Consider the following 19,027-nt stretch of genomic DNA (forward strand, 5'->3'; position numbering starts at 1 on the left):
AGGGCTATTACACACTGGAATGCTATCCACTCTGCGTCTTTAAAAAAAAAAAGGTATTCTCTTATGTTTACAAAATGTTTTGTCAATGTCCTTCCTGAAAAACAGAATGTAAGGCAGAAGTAGTCAAACTATATCAGTTCTAGACTGAATAACTACGAAGTACTATGTAAATTACTATGACAGGAAAAAAGGCTACTGTTATCAAAAGAATGTTAAGTATATCATTTTATGAATGGACCATTGGATAATATATTTAGAACCAGAAAGAATCTTGGAGAGCCTCAACTCAAATCCCTTCATTTTACACATAAGGAAACTGAGGCATAGAGTAAATTTAGGTAACTTGCTCAAGGTCACACAGGAATTTTGAGTAACAGAATTGGGATTAACCCCAAATGTGGCACTTTTCCACTACCTCCTGGGTTCTCATGTCCTGAATTAAACTGTGCTCTAGAACAGATAATAGCTTTAATCTGAAATTTCCTTTCTGGTAACTTTTGTCAGTAAAAAGTAATTCAAATTACTTTTTGACTATACCTTCTAAATAGGGAATGTAAAGAAGTAAGGGTTTCCTTATAAATCTGCTTCAACAAATATTCTAATACTCTTTCCAGAACAAGAACCGTTGCTGATGCCAAGAATCTCAATCACTATGATTAATAGAGATCTGAACTACCAGGCAGTTAAGGGAGCATTCTCTGATGAGTTATTTTGGGGAGAACAGTGGTTGAAGAGAGACTCTAATCCTCTGTGGGCTAGTTTCCCTAAATTCCAATGGCATTTTATTCTGCTGCTGAGAAACTTTAATGTAACATTTGCAGTTTTGCAACTACAATTGATTATGGTCATCATAACAAAAACTACTGTGGAAAAAACACTTTCCCTCAGAACTTTAAATAACATTCTTCTATGAAAAATATTTGTGTTCATCTGTAAAAATGTGTATATTAGATTCATATATATTAGATCCATAGTTACATATGCCTATATATAGATAAGTATTTATGTGTGGCTCACTATCTCTCTACATATGCAATATGTATATATCCATGCATTGGATAGATCTCTCCCTGTCTATGTATATATTCCCTGATCATCTTCTCATCATTCACTTTTACCAACACGGTTGTCCTTCAATAACCCAATCACTCTGTCCAGTACTAGAATTATAATGAAATAAATACCATAACTGCTGTTGGAAAATATGAACTGATATACTTTTCTACAGGTATATCATCCCCATAACTTTCCAAACCAAAATACTTCCCCATGATGATCACTCACCTATATATTTTGTCTTCCCCTATTAGTATGTAAGCTCCTTGAAGGCAGAGACTGTCTTCAATTTTGTATCTGTATCCCCAGAGCTTAGTATAGTGCTTGACATATAAGAACTTAAAATATTCTTTTTCATTTGTTCACTCATTCATACATTCATGCACAATACATTCATTCATACATACATGTATGTAAACAATATGTACATTAGCATTCTAATGAAATAAAAATAAAAATATTTTAATAACAGTAAATCACTGTCTTTAAAACTTATAAAATTCTTATATAACTTATATAATTCCTCTAAACACCAGTGATCATTTAACAATTTCATTTTAAAAACCTACTATGGAAAAATAGCCTTCTTGATAAATATCTCTCAGTTCCTACTGGTAGGACTATGATTAAAAACTAACCCTAACAGATAAACAAAGTGATAATGAAATATTCACAACAATATACTGATGAGTGTAAAACACTTTATTTTTACTCACTATAAACTAATTACAAAATCATTATATAAAAAGTGGGATTATTTTATGTGTAAAACATTTTATTATTAAAGTGCATTTTAATCTTGAAATTGATGACCACTGTTTAGGCGCATACATATACACATCTCTGTGAATTTTATCTGTAATTTATTAATCTAACTTTAATTACTGCCACTACTCTTCCTATCTTATGAAAAGTACATCACTTTCATTAACATTAGGTTGCACCCTAGCAATCAAAAAATTGACCCTTATACAAAATACCTTTATTAAAAGATTATTCTGTGTTTTTTTTTAATTAAACTATATGGATATCTTAGTTTATAACAAAATAAGCTTAAGTATAGTTATTACTAATCCTGGCTAATTCCCCAGATCATTCTTATTTATAGTTTCAATAAAAACCCTGGGTTCCACAGAACACAATTAGAAGAGGAAAGAATCATAAAAATAAATCAAATAATAGGATAGTATAGCTTCATAAATGATTGGGCATGAATGATTTTGTATTTTTATTGAGATGCTTTATGTATGTGTGTAAGGCATGTATTATAACAGCAAAAATTTATAATGGTTTTCACTTGCATTGCTATTTCATTCTATCTTACCTCAAAGCTAATGTCTATAAAATAAGTGTTATTATTGGGACAACTTCAGCTTTAATATGATAAAAGTAGAAGCAACTCATCTTTTCTTATACTGTAAAGAATGCATATTTTAATTGTTTCTTTATTATCTAAAAACAATATGTGCTCTACCCAGCTTTACATTTTTGTTATCTTGTTGTTTTTGTACATTCATTTTTTTTCCTTCCCTCTAACCCACCATGCCACCCAGAGGTAGTGAGGTGGTTCAGTGGTTAGAGCACTTTCGAATCAGACAATTATTGGCTGTCTGACTCAGAGCTAATCACTTACCCTCCATCTGCTTCAGTTTCCCCAGCTATAAATTGGGGACAATAATAGTACCAACCTCTAGGGTTGTTGTGAGGACCAAGAGATATTTGTAAAGCCCTTAGGACAGGGTCTGGCACATATTAGGTACTTAATAAATATGTCTTCCCTTCCCTTTCCTTTCCCTTTTCTCCCACTTCTGCCCCTCACAATTTAATGAGAAAAAAAGAAAAAGAAAATTCTTGCAACAAATATAGATAATTAAGCAAAACAAATTCCTGCACTGCTATGTCAAAAAATTTATGTCTCACTTTGCTCAAAATGAATCCATCACCTCTCTCAGGAGATCAAAATTTTCTGTCATCTTTAGTCCTCCGGAATCATAAGTTTGTCATTTGCACTGATCAGAATTCTAGAGTTTTTCAAAGTTATTGTTTTTTTTATAATGTTGTTGCCATTGTATGTGTCGAGGTCAGAGTTGGGACAGCAGGTTCAGATGTGGAAAAATTCACTAAGACCTTTTCTGTAGCCATTGGGAACTTATGTGAAAAAGCAGGATGAGTGTCCTAGCAAGAAAGCTAAATGAGACTTCTATATTTAAGGAGTTATGCTTGTATAGAGGTTTCAGAAAAGTGATATAGTCTCAGAGGTTTTTATGGACTTAAAGATTAGGGACAGAATGAAGAAGATGGATGACAGCATAGCAGACACAAGATAAGGGAAACGGGAAATTTTATGACCCAGGATGGGGGGAGACAAGGTCAAGATAAGGAGGAAGGTTTTATGGTTTAAGAATTTAAGCACAGGGCAGGAAGATACAGGTTAAAAATGAAAGGACCTGGGGAACACAGCATAAGGGAAACAGAAGCAGTTCTTTTGGTACAGGTTCAAGATAAGGGGGGAAAGGACTTTAGGGCACCTTCAGGTTATAGAATAAACTAAGGGCTTCACAAAGGACTGGAAAAGCAACCCTTAATATTATTTCTAATACTTAGGGCACTGTTTGTATCCACATCACTATAGACTATTCCTATTTCTCTTAATTTTACTTTGTTACCAGTTCACAGAGGCCTTCCCAGTTTTCTACAAAATCATACATTTCTTTATTTCTTACAACATAATAATATTCCAAAATATGTACCATAATTTGTTTAGCCTAGAGGCAAGTAGGTGGCCTGTAGTAAGAAAGATCTGAGATCAAGTCTGGTATCAGACACATACTAAATTTTATGACCCTCAGCAAGTCACTTAAACTGATATCTCAGTTTCTTGTGAAAGTATAGTAATGGCACCTACCTAAGTTTGTTGTAAGGATAAAATGAGAACAATTGTAAATTGATTAGTTAGCACAGTGCCCAGCACATAGTAAGCTCTATGTAAATATTAGCTATTGTTGATGTTGTTATTATTATCATTACAACAGACAGGTAATCCCTTACTTTTCAGTTCTCAGTCACTACAAAGAGGGAAATTAGAAATATTTTTGTACATGTTGCTCCTTTTCCTCTTTAATTGATTTCTTTGAGGTGACAGTAGTATTATCACTAGATCAAAAGATCTGTACAGTTTAGTGATTTTAAAGGGCAAACTCCATATTTCTTTCCATAACTGTTAAACCAATCACAGTTTCAACAATGTTATTAATGTGCCTCTTTTCCAATAGCACCATTGACATTTGTCATTCTTTTCTGTCATCTTTGACAATCTTATGGATGTGAAGTAAAATCAGAGAATTTCTCTAATTAGTGATTTGGAACATTTTCTTCATATAACTTGTTGATGGGTTGAAATTCTTCTTTACAAAACTGGTTGTTCATATTTTTTGACCATGTATCAATTAAGGAATGACATTAATTCATATAAACTTGAATCAGTTCCTTATATATCTCAGATATGAGACCTTTATCAGAGAACTTGCTGAAAAGATTTTTTTCCCCAGTTACATTTCCCTTTTGATTTTTAACAGCATTGGCTTTGTTTATACAAAAGTGATTTCAATTTTATGGAACCATGATTATCCACTTTATCATCTGTGAATCCTCTCAATCCCTTGTTGGGTCAAGAATTCTTCCCTTTCTAGAAAAAGATCAGAAGGTCAATTTCTTCTCTAAGTCATATAAGCCATTCAGAATTTATTTTAGTATATGTTAAAAGATGTTGGTCAAAACCTAATTTCGCTTAGATTGCTTACTAGTGTTCCTACAAGTTTTGTGGTAGAATATTTTGGAGTCTTTCAAGTTTATTGAACAATATGCTACTGTGTTAATGTGCCTTTATATGTTGTGGACCTAATACATACCACTGATCGACCTCTCTATTGTTCAACCAATAGCAAATTGTTTTAAAAATTATTGTTTTGTAATATAGTTCAAGATCTGGAACTGCTAGGTCTCCTTCCTCACTTTTTCCATTACTTTCTTTGAGATTCTTGACCTTTTGTTCCTCTAGATTAACTTTTTTTTTCCCTAACACTATAAAATAATATTTAGATAATTTGGGTATTTAATTGGTATGGCACCGAATAAGTAAATTAATTTCAGTAGTGCCATCATTTTTTATTATGTTGTCTCAGTTTCGCCATTTAGTTTATTTAGGTCTATATTTCTGTAAAGTGTTTCAGTTGCATTCATGTACATAATTGGTATATCTTAGTAAGTAAACTTCTAAATATTTGACACATACTGCAATTATTTTGAATTTCAATATGATTTCCTGTAGGATTTTTTGGTTAATATACACAATTATTATTTATGTGAATTATTTTATATACTGAAACTTTACTGATTTCAGTCAATTTTTGACTAACATTTTCTGGGCAGGCCATCATATCACCTCCAAAAAGTGACAATTTTCATTGCTCTTTGCCTATGCCTACTCCCTCAATTTATTTTCCTTCTTTTACTGGTATCCCAAGAAATTCTAGTATTGTGTGCATAGTAGTGGTGACAATGAGCATTCTTATTTTACCCTTGCTCCTACCAGAAAGGTTTCTAATCTTTGTCAGTTACACATGGTATTTTTCTTTGGCTTTTGAAAGATACCATTTACTCCATATTAAGGGAAAATTAAGTTACTCCTACACCTTCCAGTGCTTTTAACAAAAACAAATATTGGATTTTGTCAAAGGTTTGGTTTTTTTAGCATCTAATGATAATAGTGTAGTTGTTTGTTATTAATAAGATTTATCATGTTTATAGTCTTCCTTATATTTAATCAACCTAGCTTTCTTCTTATAAATCCAACCTGATCATAGTATATAATTTTTTAAGTATGTTGTTGTAGCTTATTTGCTAATATTTTGTATAAAAATCTTATGCCAATGTTGATTATGGATATTGGTCTCTAGAGTTTTCTTTTTCTCCTCTGGTTTAGGTGATCAAACCATACTGGTATAAAAGAATGAGATCAGAGAGATCTGTCTTTCTATTTTTGCAAATACTATAACTATCAGAAATAATTGTTCTGTGAATATTTAATAGGATTCACTTGTAAATCCATCTGGTATTTAGTTCTCCTCTCCCCCACTTTGGGAGTTCACTTATAGCTATTCAACTTTTTTCAAAATATTGGGATATTTAAATAATCTATGTCTTCTATTATTCTAGGTATTTTATATTTTTCTATGTATTTACTAATTCATCTAAGTCATTGGCTTTGGCAAACACTTAAGCAAAATAATTTGTTTTCCTTATTTCCTCTTCAGGTTAATGTGGATTTTCCCATTTTATTTTTTGTAAGAACAATCTGGTGGGATTTTTATTTTTAATTCCAGTTTAATTTTCTTTTTAATTTCAATTTTTTCTTTTAATTTTTCTTTAATTTTTCAAATTTTCTTTCTTAATCTTTTTAATTTAATTTCTATTTAATTTTTAATTTCTTTAATTTAATGTCTATTGTGTTTTGTTTTTAATATGTCAATGCAATGTTTTTTTCTTTCAGTTTTGTTAATCTCTTCTTTGATCTTCTACTTTGTTTTTTTTTCTACTTTGTTGTTTAGTTGGGGTTTTGTCTTCATCATTCTCACTTTTTTAGTTGGATCACCAATTAGTTTTCCCCCCCTCTTTTGTCAATGAAAGTACTTTAAGATATGAATTTTCCCCTCAGGACTGTTTTACCTGAACACAGTAATTTTTGGTTTTCTTATTATTTTCATTTTCTTTGATCAGGTTTTCTATTGTTTCTATAATATATTTTTTGATGTACCAGTTTATTAGTATTAGTGTTAAGCTACTTAAATTTTAATTATTTTTTCAAAGGTTTTTTATTAAATATATTTTTATTACATTTTGATCAGTAAAGAATGTTCAGTATTGGGGCAGCGAGGTGGCGCAGTGAATAGAACACCGGCCCTGGAGTCAGGAGGACCTGAGTTCAAATCCAGCCTCAGACACAACACAAAAATTAGCCCTGTGACCCTGGGCAAGTCACTTAACCCCAACTGTCCCTCCAAAAAGCAAAAAAAAAAAAAAAAAAAGGAATGTTTAGTATTCCTGCTTTTCTGCACTTTTTGGTGAGAATATAGGGCTAATTTTTATAAAAGTGTCATGTACATACAGCTGATATATTTAAACTACTCTATATTTGCCTTAAGTAATCATTACAGTTCTTATAACTCTTAATTTTTCTAATGTTCTATTTAGGTCTTTAAATTCTTTCTTGGTTATCTTTTTGTTAAGATTTATCTTGGTCTGAAAGAGTTACATATTATAGCCTTACTATTTCTCCTTTTCCCTTAAGAATTTAGATGCTATGCTGTTCAGAACAAAAATAAAAATTTGTATTGACTTTTTATCCATGGTGGCTTTAAGAATAATGTAGATTCCCTGCTTATCTCTTATCATGTCTACATTTACTGTACCTTTATTTGAAATCATGGCTGGGATCCCTGCTTTTCTGAGTTCACCTGAAACACAATGGATTCTGTTACAACCAATTACTTTAACTCTATGTAAATCTTAATATCTCAAATGTGTTTCTTGTAAATAAATTATTATTGTGCTGTGTCTTCTAATCCATTCTACTATCATCTTCCATTTTATAGTTGGGTTCATCCCATTCAAGTTTACAATTATGATTATTAATTGTGCATTTCTCTATACCTATCTACTTGTACATAGTTCCTCTCTGCCCTAAACTCAAGCCGCCCTACCCCCCACCCCTTTTACAAATAAGGTGATAAAAGAAAGCATTTGCCTAGCACTTGTGATTGATCCCCTGCCTGGTCACAAACTTTAACTTTTATTTTTCCTTTCCTCTCAATTTCCCATTCCTACCCCCACCTCCAATGTTGGACGTTGTTTGTCTTTAACAATCCCACCTTCCTTCTTATAACCTCTTCTCACCCATCCGCTGTTGCTTTCTATTTTCTTGTTGAATCTGATGTATGTCTATTCCATGGTCTGTGTGTGTGTATAACTACATTCAACCTTTTTTTGTATAATTCAAATGATAAATGAGGTTCATGAGATATCATTTCCCCTACTCCTTCCTGCATGTTTGAATATTCTTCCTTTCATATGCCTCTTTTTTTGTGAAGTTGTGAGTTCCCTCCCCTTTTCCCTCCCCACTATTGTCACCTATCCCTTCCATTTCAGTCTTCTTCTAAGACCATAAAAACAGAACAAAACTAACCTCATCTCCCCAGACCCTCTGTATGACTTACGCACCTCTCTCAATGACCCTTGAAAACATCAGGGTTCTAAGAATACATTTCTTGTCCTCCTATCAGCAAATAAGTCATTTATCTAATACTGTCCCTTCCAAATGAACAAACATGTGCCTTTCTATATTTTTCTTGACTACTATGTTTGCATTTCACTCAGTTGATAGCCTTTTCATTGAGAATTCCTGGATATCTTCTATTTCATTAAAGATCCATTTTCCCTATAGTAAAATTATACTCAGTTTTGATGGGTTATTCTTCTTGAATATTGTTCCAAGTTCCCTTCTCCTTTAACGTCACAACTACCAAGTTTTGTGTAGTTCTGACGGACGTTCATCTCTTTCCTTTTGGTTGCTTGAAATATTTTTTCTGTGATTTAGAAGCACTAGATTTTGGCTATGATATTCCTGAGTGTTTTCATTCTAGTGTTTCATTTTGAGCTTTGTTTCTAAGTGATCTAGATATTCTCTCTATTTGTAATTTCTTGAAATATTGTGTCCAAGTTTTACATTTTGTTTTGGGTTTTTTGGTCATGATTTTCAGGTAGTCCAAAGATTCTTGGATTATCTAACCCTTCATCTGTTTTCCAGGTCAGTTGTTTTTAATGTTTTTTCAATGTTTTGATTTTATTTAAATATTTCTTATTATCCAATGAGTCATATTTTTTCTATTTCATCAATATTAATTTTCAGAGCATTCAATTCTTGGCTATGGCTTCCCACCATCTGTTGTAAGGTTATCAATCCTCCTCACTCTTCTTTTCTCCCTAATTTTCCATTTTATATCTCATTTAATTTCTTAGAAGTACTTCTGTATTTTTCATGGCCAGAATATTCTTTTCTCTTAATGTCTACTTAGAATTGTTGTGGCTTCACATTCTTTTTCCAGGTTTAGGCTGTAAGGATCTTTTAGTGCAGGGTATTTTTTCGTTGTATTTGTAATTTTCTTTGATTTGCTCATATCACCAGCCTCAAGTGTCTAGATTGGGAGTTTTGTGCTTGAATCGAATTCTGCTCATGTATTCTTGTATGGCATGAGCAGGTCCAACTTGATCTTATGCACAGTTGCCAAGACTAAGTCCCACCTTCTAAAGAAATTGTTTGACCTTGACCTGCTATGATTAAGACACAGTTTTCCTGAATGCTGGTTGGGGCCCTTCTTCCACTAATCCAGGGACTCTGGAGCTTCCCAACTTGTAGGGAACTTCTCTTGCTACTCCCCTTGATGGGAATCCAGGGACAACTTGTGCTGGACTTTATTCAAGAAATCTCACCCACTATCATGGGTCTCTGCACCAGGTACTGTTCAAGGCTTTTCTATTGTGGCAGGTATCTGAAGTCATACTGTCTAGAGAATGATCATCAATAACGTCTCAATATCACTAACTACATAACTTATCCATCTTTCTGGTCATATATTTCTCTGTAACACCATTTATGCTGTATCTTACATGCAATTCTTAGTTGTTAATGTGTTGCAGCTTGTTTTGTCTATTATGCCTCTCCATTTTTTGAAGCACTTAACTACTTCTTTATAACTTTATAAGTTATTCAGTATGGTTTTAAATTTAAAGCCCTAGAGGAAAAAAGCAAAGTCTGAAAAGAGCTATTTCAAGACAAAAAGAATTGCTTCAGGCCCATCTTAGGATGACCAATAAATGAATTAATATGCACATGTGTGCATATACACATATGCACACACACATACATATCTCTGTATATATGCACACACACTTTATAAAACCAAAGCACTAAGAGGGCATAATAAGGGAAGAATGGAAGGTTTTATTTACTTTTTTCATCCTAAGGTGGTTCTGAATCTATTCTTGTGGTCTTGAAATCACAAATTTAATCTTCAACTTCTCCCTCTACAATTTTAAAATAAAGAACATACTGAACAATTTAAAAGGGCTAAAACAAGAAATGAAGATGAATGATAAGCTAAATAAGCTGCAAAACACTCATGGGGGAGTGAGATATATGTAGGTACATGTATATATGCACACACACAACACACACATGCATACGGTACATGTATGCATGCACATATGTGCATACATGTACATACACACATACATACATGCATACCACCTTAGTTAAAATTTTTTTTTTCCTATTTACCACTTGGGAGAATATGGTCAGACCTTTGCTTTAGGAAAATCACTTTGATAACCGAGTGAAGGACAAAATGGAGAGGTGAGAGACTTGAGTCCAGAAGACCAATTAGAAGGTTACTATAAAGGCAGGATGTGAGTAGAGAGAAGAAGATGTATTTAAGAAATGCTGTATAGGTAGAAACAACACAATCTGACAACAAAATGGATCTGGGAGGTCTTATACCAATGAAAAATCATAGGACTAGTTCAAAACACACATGCATAGACACACAGAAGCACACACACAGATGTATGCTCTGTTCCTACTGAATATTCCCCAGTGATCTTTTGTTCATGATGAACCTTGTACACTTAAGACTGAAGGGCTTTATCTCTCTACAAAAGTTATGTATCTAAACATAAGGTAGTCATCTGGAAATTATTCCCTACTGTCACATGACAGTGGGTAGATAATAAGGTTTCCTTAGAGATCCAATCCCAAGGTTCATGAAAACAAAAAATTACTGTGAAGTTAAAGACTCCTTCACAGACCTGTCTCCCAACTACTATCATTTACATCGAGGTGTCAAACACCCAATGCAAGATCAAGATTAAAATGCAACTGAAAAATATTTTTTAATAATTTTTTTAGCACCAGCCCCGGAGTGTGGAGGACCCGAGTTCGGTTCCAGCCCCAGACACTTAACACCCACACAAAAATACTAGCCGTGTAACCTTGGGCAAGTTACTTAACCCCAATTGCCCTCTAAAAGGCAAAAAAAAAAATTTAATTATAGACTATACATAGTGTGACAGCATTAATATGTGTTTTTCTACATCAATATACAGCAGTGGTCTCCATTTCTACCTGAGTTTGACAGCACTGGTATAAATTCAACAGTGGGATTAGAAAGTGGATCCAAAGTCAGACACACTGAAAGCCTGGAAGACCATAACCCTCCAACTGGAAACATTAAACAGCTATATTCCTATACGTTCACTGTGAGATCAAGAGCTAGCTATCATTCCCCAAAATATTCTTCCCATAAATTTGGGTTCCGAAAGATAAATTTTGCATACATGTGTTAGATTTTATTTTTCGGTATGACCCCAGACTTAAGAAAATCACTATTTAGAAAGCATTTGATGCTAAATAATAAGGAATACAAACAGGAGAGCTTGACTGACCAACTCCTTGCTTCCAATAAGTCCCCTAAAGCCCTCCCAATTCAGATAATATGTTGAATAATTTATAAGATAACAATTTGCTATACCAGGTCAAATCTTTCTATAGCCAACAAGAAGAAATCAGTGTCTTTAATTCTCTTTATCTCTCAGGCAAATGAGTGGCTATAAAAACGAAATTTGATGTAGAATATAGTTTGTTACAATCTACAATATTTCTCAAGCTTTACCATCAAAGATGATCTTGATGTGTATTGAGATTTTCCCATAAAAATTTTATAGAGAGAAATTGGGATACTGGTCAATAGTTACTGATTTTTTTTTTGATCATCCTTTTTTCAAATAAGTCCAAATTTTTTTCCAAGACTTCCCCTTCAGATCCTTTGACAACTGACCCCTCAACATGTAGCTTCCAGTATGAACTTCCTCTTTGTCATTCTAAACCAGGTTCTCTTTTTATGTTTTCTTCAATGACATTTCTACTTCCTCACTCAACATGCCCAGGACTATGATGCTAGAATCCAAATGTGACAACTCCACTATGAGCTAGGATATAAAGAGTTTTCATGAAAACGTTTACAAATCTCTTCCATTTTTCCTTAGTTTTCTATTCTCCTATCTTCAACTTCAAATGCCCTTGGAATAAGTTTGTCTTCATTAAGATTTCTACCAGTTTCCCCTTCTGCTGCTTTTCTTGCTTAGAAAGTATTACTTGTAATATTCCATACCACCCTCTTCTTCCCAATTTTACAAATGAGTTTATATTCTAAACTGGCATTGCCCTTGGCTGTCATGTCTCTCAGCATGAGATCAGACTTCAGCAACGCAGGAGCTTTCTAGGTTCTTTGGATCTCATTAGAGAGCCTTGTTCAACTTCCTTAAGAAATAATGATTGTTTGGGTAACTTATGTTCTTTAATTTCCATTTATTTTCCATTAGATTATTTTGTTTATAATTAGACTGAAATTGTTTTACTCAAACACCATTATCTTTTTGTTGTTATTTTTTCATGAAGCAAGCGACAGGTACTTATTAAGCACTTACTATGTGCCAGGCATGGTGCTAAGGACTGGGTTTACAAAAAAAGGCAAAAGTAGCTTGTGCCATTAAGAATCTTGAATCCTCATGGCACAGACAATATCTAAATAGATGGGTACATACAAGAAGCACATTTAGCATTCTTTCATCAACACTAATTTGATTCTTGGTAAACATGCTGGATTTAGCAAGGATCCGGGTTCACACTTAAGTGGTAAGCCATCTGGACTCTCTGGGCTTCAGTTCCTTCACCTATTCAATGAAGGCATCCCCTGCAAGGTCTGCATTCATGCTCCTATGGCATAAGCAGTCTGACTATACTCAGGCAGCTGGTTTGGAGAGGACTCTCACATCAGTTACTAATCATTTTCTGTTGATTGAAATACAATTAATTTAATTTTAACATTACTGTTGCCTAACAGATTTTTATGATGTTATTTGGTGCTCACTTCCCAATCTTTTATCAAAGAAAATATTCATGATAAATAGGTGCGAGGCTCCTATAAGACTTTAGCATCTTTTTTATTATTATTCCTGAACCAAATTTTCTGACGTATTTTGTGCCTTTCTTCTCTGCCCATCTATGTAGCTGAAGTCTCGGAGCACTAAGAGTATGTCGATTTGATCTGAAGGATCTTACTGTGCTCTTCATAGAATTTTTCTAGCTCCTCATTTTCTACAACAGATGCTGATGTACAAAGAAGCTATTGATATATTTATAGAGGGCTTTTGCAAATGTTTATCATGAGCACTAAAATAACGAACAACCAATATGCCCCATAAACTATTTATCTTGTTATTATCTTGGATGCATGATTAAACCAACTCTTCCAACTTCTTTATTTGCCACTCTAAGGTAAACACATGTGAGCCTTCCTTCCATTTCACTGCAATTTCCTTTTGTTTTCTATTTTCATTGACAATAACAATGTCAGGATTGATATAAGTCAGATCCTGAAGTATACACATTGGCATACAACAAACTGGTTAACAGTATTTATGAATAAAACTTTCCCAAAGCAAAGTGTCTCTCAAGTTATCACTTTAAAAGTTTCTACTAAATGGACTTACAGATATCTGGGCATTGACATGTGGATGCATAATGTGCCAAAAGACTATCCCAAGTAGGTTCTACACGGTCCATGAAGAGATTTCCATAACAGTTTCTTTTCACCATAATACTATATTCCAGGGAGCCATTTTAAAAAATTCTTATGATGCTTCCACGTCATAGCTAATTTTGGGTAGACCTGCTTATAGCCTTTTCAGACACATCATCTATGTGTGCCAACTAGTTTAAATGTGCCAAACTCACTACAAGTTTGATTTTCTGCATTCTAACATATTTCAAGGATGTATGATTTCATCTATATAGATCCTCCCTCCCCAATGTAGAACTCGAGCTTTCCATTGTGCTACTAAATGATTACATTTTTCTGTAATAATTTGTTTTTTAAATCATCACCTCTTGGCCAACTTTCTGAAAATAAGATAAAAAAATTCTATTAACTCAGCCAGGACAGTCCTCAGACACACACACATTCCAGCACTAAGCCTATGGTCAAAAGCTCCTCATTTGGTAGGACCTACCAAATTCTTTGTGCCTTAAGAATACAGGATAACTGTTAAAACACAAAGCACCAACAGAGTAAGACTTTGCTTATCCTATCATTTGGCAAAAGAAAAAAAAAAGAAAAAGCCCAAGATAATGACTATAAAATAACCACCTAACTCAATAAATATTTATCTACTCGTCTAAAGCTTACACTATGTTCTTTACATACCAAGCTAGGCAATATAGGGGATAAAAAGATGAAGACATTCCCTGCCACAAAGGAGCTTACATAAAGTACCACAGAAAAGGACAGCTCTCTTTAAGAGACCTTTCTGTCAGTTGTTCTAGTATTCCAAAACTTAATGCCTTTTGGCCTATCTTTATTATTCTTTTTCACTAACTTTTCAGTTATTAATATTTTAAAAGCTGGTTTCCAATGCTTTATTTCTTTCTGTTGAATCCTATATTGACAGTGAATGATGTTCTTATGATAACATATTTGCTTCCAATGTGATGTAGTGAAACATCATCTTTTATAATCACTGAGCTAAGGCTTTGTTTAGGAAAAAGCAAGAAAAGAAACCAAGGCTAAGTACATGAAATTTCTTATTTTTAACCTAAAATAATTACCAAAGAAATTTTCTACTCAAACTTTTCATTTTAAACTTTGTTATCTAATGCAAAAATTCACCTTTAGAGTTATATTCCACTGAAACATTTCACACTTTTATTTACCACGATGTGGGCTACAGTAATGCACTATTAATATCTTCCTTCACCCCACCCACCACCACCCTGTTTTACCTGTTATCATAATAATGATATGGGTGATACTGCATGACATCGTGGAGAAAACGATCCAAAAGGCTATTGGTACCCAGCCGATACCTACAGTATGTAGCAAAGTATCTGTGTTGGGGGCTGATTATATGCTGCAAAGAAAGAGAAACTGGGTATTACTCAAAGGGAGACACAAATGATACAAAGATGAATTCATGAAAAGGTTAAGAGGTTCAACTCCATTCAAACATTTACTGAGTACTGATTATCTGTGAGGCACTGAAGACAAAAATTCCTGATTTTAAACTAAAAGATGCTAGAAAAAGCTTGAGTGATTGTTTTTAAATTCTACTCTCTCCTTGAATTTCTCACACTTTGGAGCATTTCTTCTGCACATTCTTTCTGCCTTGTCTTATATTCACTGCTATACATTTCTTATTCTCCCTATTAGAGTGTAAATACACATAACTTAAGAGTTAGAAGAAGTCTGAGAGATCACCAGGTCTAACCTGCTAATTTGACAGGTGAAAGTAAAGTCCACCAAGGTGAAGTAACACCCTAGGTACCCCCACAGCTCTAAATCAAGACTTCTTTCAAATCCAATGCTTTTCCCAAGAAACCAAGCTCCCAGATCAAAAGGATTATGTATGATTTCATCTTTGTACTCCTAAACCTGGAATATACTTTGGTCCAGCTCAGGGGTGGGGAACCCACAGCCTCAGGGCCACATGTGGCCCAGCCCTCTAGGTACTCAAGTGAGGCACTTTGACTGAATCCAGACTTCACAGAAAAAATCTCTTTAACGGATTCATTCTATAAAACTTGGATTCAGTCAAAAGGCCACACCCAAGGATCTAGAAGGCCAAATGTAGCCTTGAGAACACCATCCCTGGTCTATCTAAAGGGGCTAATAAATAAATGTTTGCTGAACTGAAATGAATTCACTATATAATGTAAAGGTTCAATTACTTTTGTTTAATTATCTTTGGCAGTATGGCAAGACTAAGGACACAACTGTGCTATGTTTAAGTTACATTAATAATACTGGAAAACTGAATTGTCTCATAAATAGGTAGCTTATATATGCTTATGGAGAAGGATATTTCCCAAAATGTAATCTACAGAGGGAAATATCAGAATTACTTCCTTTCCAGAGTTGTCTGAAAGTCCTGAACTAGAGCCACCTCATCCATTCACCGTCTCAACTAATCATGACTATCACAACCTCATCAGGCTCCAGGCTTCTAGATGCTTACTCCTCCAGGCCCTGACACTCAAGAGTAATCTGAGAGATGAAGAAAATAACCCCAGAAAGGAAAAAACAAGCAAAGCCACACTTAAAACCTAATCTAGCCCTGATTTTAATCTTGCTCCTCCAAGAAAGGTTATATCCACATAGTCAAACAGATAACAAAGTAATAATGGCTCTATCTGTAGTTATACAAGCCACACCTAAAAACCCACCTACAAACTTTAATTTTTCCTCCTTTTGTTTCCAATATAGCTACCATCTATCTCAAGAAAAAATACCAAGACTCCTCAAAAAGACTTTTAAAACTGTAACAGAATACATCTCAATCAAAATTAACAAAAATCATTAATATTCTAAACTTTAGAGAATGTACTTGAATTTCTATCATGTCGACTTCAAAGGTAAAAACCTATTATGTCTAGCTTTGTGTTTAGCAAAAGTATAGAAAAAAATTCCATATCAAGTAATAATACTGCAAAGGAAAGGTTAAAGAAGGGAAGGCAGACACACTGTTATCAAAACTGTGAAATGATCTAACCATTCTGAAAAGCAATTTAGAATTATACTTAAAAAAAAAAGTGACTACGGTGTACATGGACCCTCTGATCCACAGAGACCACTGCCAGGCATATATTCCAAAGGAAGTCAGACAGAAAGAAAGGTATCATATACTCCAAAATTTCCATAGCAGCATTTTTTATAGTAGCAAAGACCTGGAAACAAAGTAGATATCCACTTATTGAGGAATTGTGGTATATAAATAAACTGAATACTACTATATCATAAGAAGTAATAAAGAAAAAGCATGGAACAACTTACCCTATGACTACCACAATGTAAATGAAAAGGGGAAAAAAGTAAATATTATATAATTATAAAGACCAAGCTTGGCCTCAAAGACATCAAAAAATGAACTTCCCTCTTTTTTTGCTGAAGTGGGGAACTAAGGACACTAAAATACTGCAGTGGAAGAGAGCAAACTGTCAGACTGAGTTGGTATATTGGTTAGTTTTGATAGAATTGCTTCTTAATTTTCTGTTCTCTTAGTATATATACGTATATATTAGGATAACAGATCAGGATGTGATATAGTGATATAAAAAAATTACATGAATTTAAAATTAAAAGAGAAAGAACTTCATTATAACATTTAACCTCACATCTTTTAACCTGAAGAAAACCTTTCAAGTATATGTCCCAAATAGAATGGAAAGAAAACCTTAACTTTAAAAACCGGAATCTCATTTCTAAAGACAGTGATTCTAAAACACTTCTATTGTCAACAAGATTTGAAATAAGAAAACACATGGGTTAAAAGCAAGTTTCTGTAATACCCTGCCAAATTATTAGCCAGCTCTCACCTGTTCAAGGTTAATATAGTGCACATGGCAACAGTTACAATACCCTTGTCGGTTCTGCATGATGGATCTGTTAAAGTCAGCAGTCTCGTGGCTCAGAACCCTTAAACTAAAACGAAGAGATATGAATAGCAACACAATACCAATAAGAAATTTGCTAAGCATTTGTTACATTCATTTCTTTGTTTGTTTTGTTTTTTGCTTTTTGGAGGCGGGGAGGTAAGGCAATTGGGGTTAAGTGACTTGCCCAAGGTCACATAGCTGGTAAATGTTAAGTGTCTGAGGCCATATTTGAACTCAGGTGCTCCTGACTGACTCCAGGGCCGGTGCTCTATTCACTGCACCACCTAGCCACCCCCATTTCTTTGTTTATAATGGGGACAGGGGGAGGAGAAGGGAACAAAAACAAATGCTTTTTTAATGAAATAAATTTTTTTTAATTCAAAGAAATCATATCAGTGGACAAAACTTTACTCTGAATACTGTACTTTCCTGCTCCCAAGGTCATATGTGCTGACTTTGATGAGGCTACAACAGGCAATGAATGCTAAAAAATGAGGGTCTTCTAAAAAACAGTTTTGTAAAGATTAGATTTAGAATAATTTTTTGAGAGCTAGTCATTTTTATTATTAATAATAATTATTTGATTCTGTTGGAATAGTATCATCCTGGTGAATACCATAATCAGTCTTCTAAAAATAATTAACTCTTCTAGGATACTGGTATACTAATATAGTTTACTCGCCTTATGGCATGTATCCAGAACTTATTATTTTAATATGTGCAATACATTTCTACTTTAGCAAAGTTCCTTTGCTTTTTAATTAAATATTTGAATAGAAGATATATACTACAATGACAACAAGGGGACACTATAAATGCGATATTCTTAATTCATTCCTACAATCTCTGCTTGCTTATTTTAAACATCCACATGCCACATGATCTTTTCTAATTAGCTCAGGAATAAGGAAGAGAAATGTTTAAAGACTTTTATAATTAGAAGAGGAAGGGGATGTGGACCTGTATCATTACCTTAGGGAATTCCCTCCATCGATACGGACAGGAAACTCATCTGTAATTTACAGTCCCAGAGAGTTGTCTGAGACACTAAGACATAATGTAGCCTGCCTCAGTCACCCAATACTTATGTGTTCACAGCAGATCTTCCTGACACCAATGGCGGTTTCTATCCCCCATGCCACACTAGTGGTACTTGAAATTAATTTAATATTTGAAATTTTAGACAAATTACACTATGAAGATTTTACTCTGATTAACAAAAAAATAACAATTTATGGGTATGTTTTTTAAACTGATCTTTCACTTTCTCTGGAAATAAAAAATGTTTGATAAACCTACTACAGTAATCTCTGCTACAGATTACTATTATAATCTCTCACAAACATTTGGCACTATGTATTCTGTGACATTTGT

At 33.7% G+C, this 19,027-nt stretch overlaps 2 protein-coding genes across 10 annotated transcripts in view; one reads left to right on the forward strand and one right to left on the reverse strand.

Moving 5' to 3' along the window:
- The window catches only part of NDUFS1 (NADH:ubiquinone oxidoreductase core subunit S1), a 386,086-nt gene that overhangs the window by 133,537 nt on the left and 233,522 nt on the right, over positions 1-19,027 (forward strand). The window lies entirely within an intron of this gene.
- ZDBF2 (zinc finger DBF-type containing 2) overlaps positions 1-19,027 on the reverse strand; it is a 71,426-nt gene that overhangs the window by 16,969 nt on the left and 35,430 nt on the right. For 7 of the 9 annotated variants that reach the window (XM_069075282.1, XM_069075278.1, XM_069075279.1 and 4 more), the window contains 2 exons: positions 17,594-17,699; positions 15,005-15,132 (listed from right to left, as the gene is read on the reverse strand). The exons of 1 other annotated variant lie outside the window; for it this stretch is intronic. In XM_069075282.1, the coding sequence (XP_068931383.1) occupies positions 15,005-15,132; positions 17,594-17,699 (234 nt within the window). Of the gene's footprint in view, positions 1-7,523; positions 7,569-15,004; positions 15,133-17,593; positions 17,700-19,027 lie in introns of those variants that run through there. One more of the 9 variants, XM_069075283.1, reaches the window with a different exon arrangement.

This window comes from Petaurus breviceps, unplaced genomic scaffold (assembly GCF_028583685.1).
Source record: "Petaurus breviceps papuanus isolate PSGF00001 unplaced genomic scaffold, PetGlider_PUasm1.0 90903, whole genome shotgun sequence".
Taxonomy (NCBI): Eukaryota; Metazoa; Chordata; class Mammalia; order Diprotodontia; family Petauridae; genus Petaurus; species Petaurus breviceps.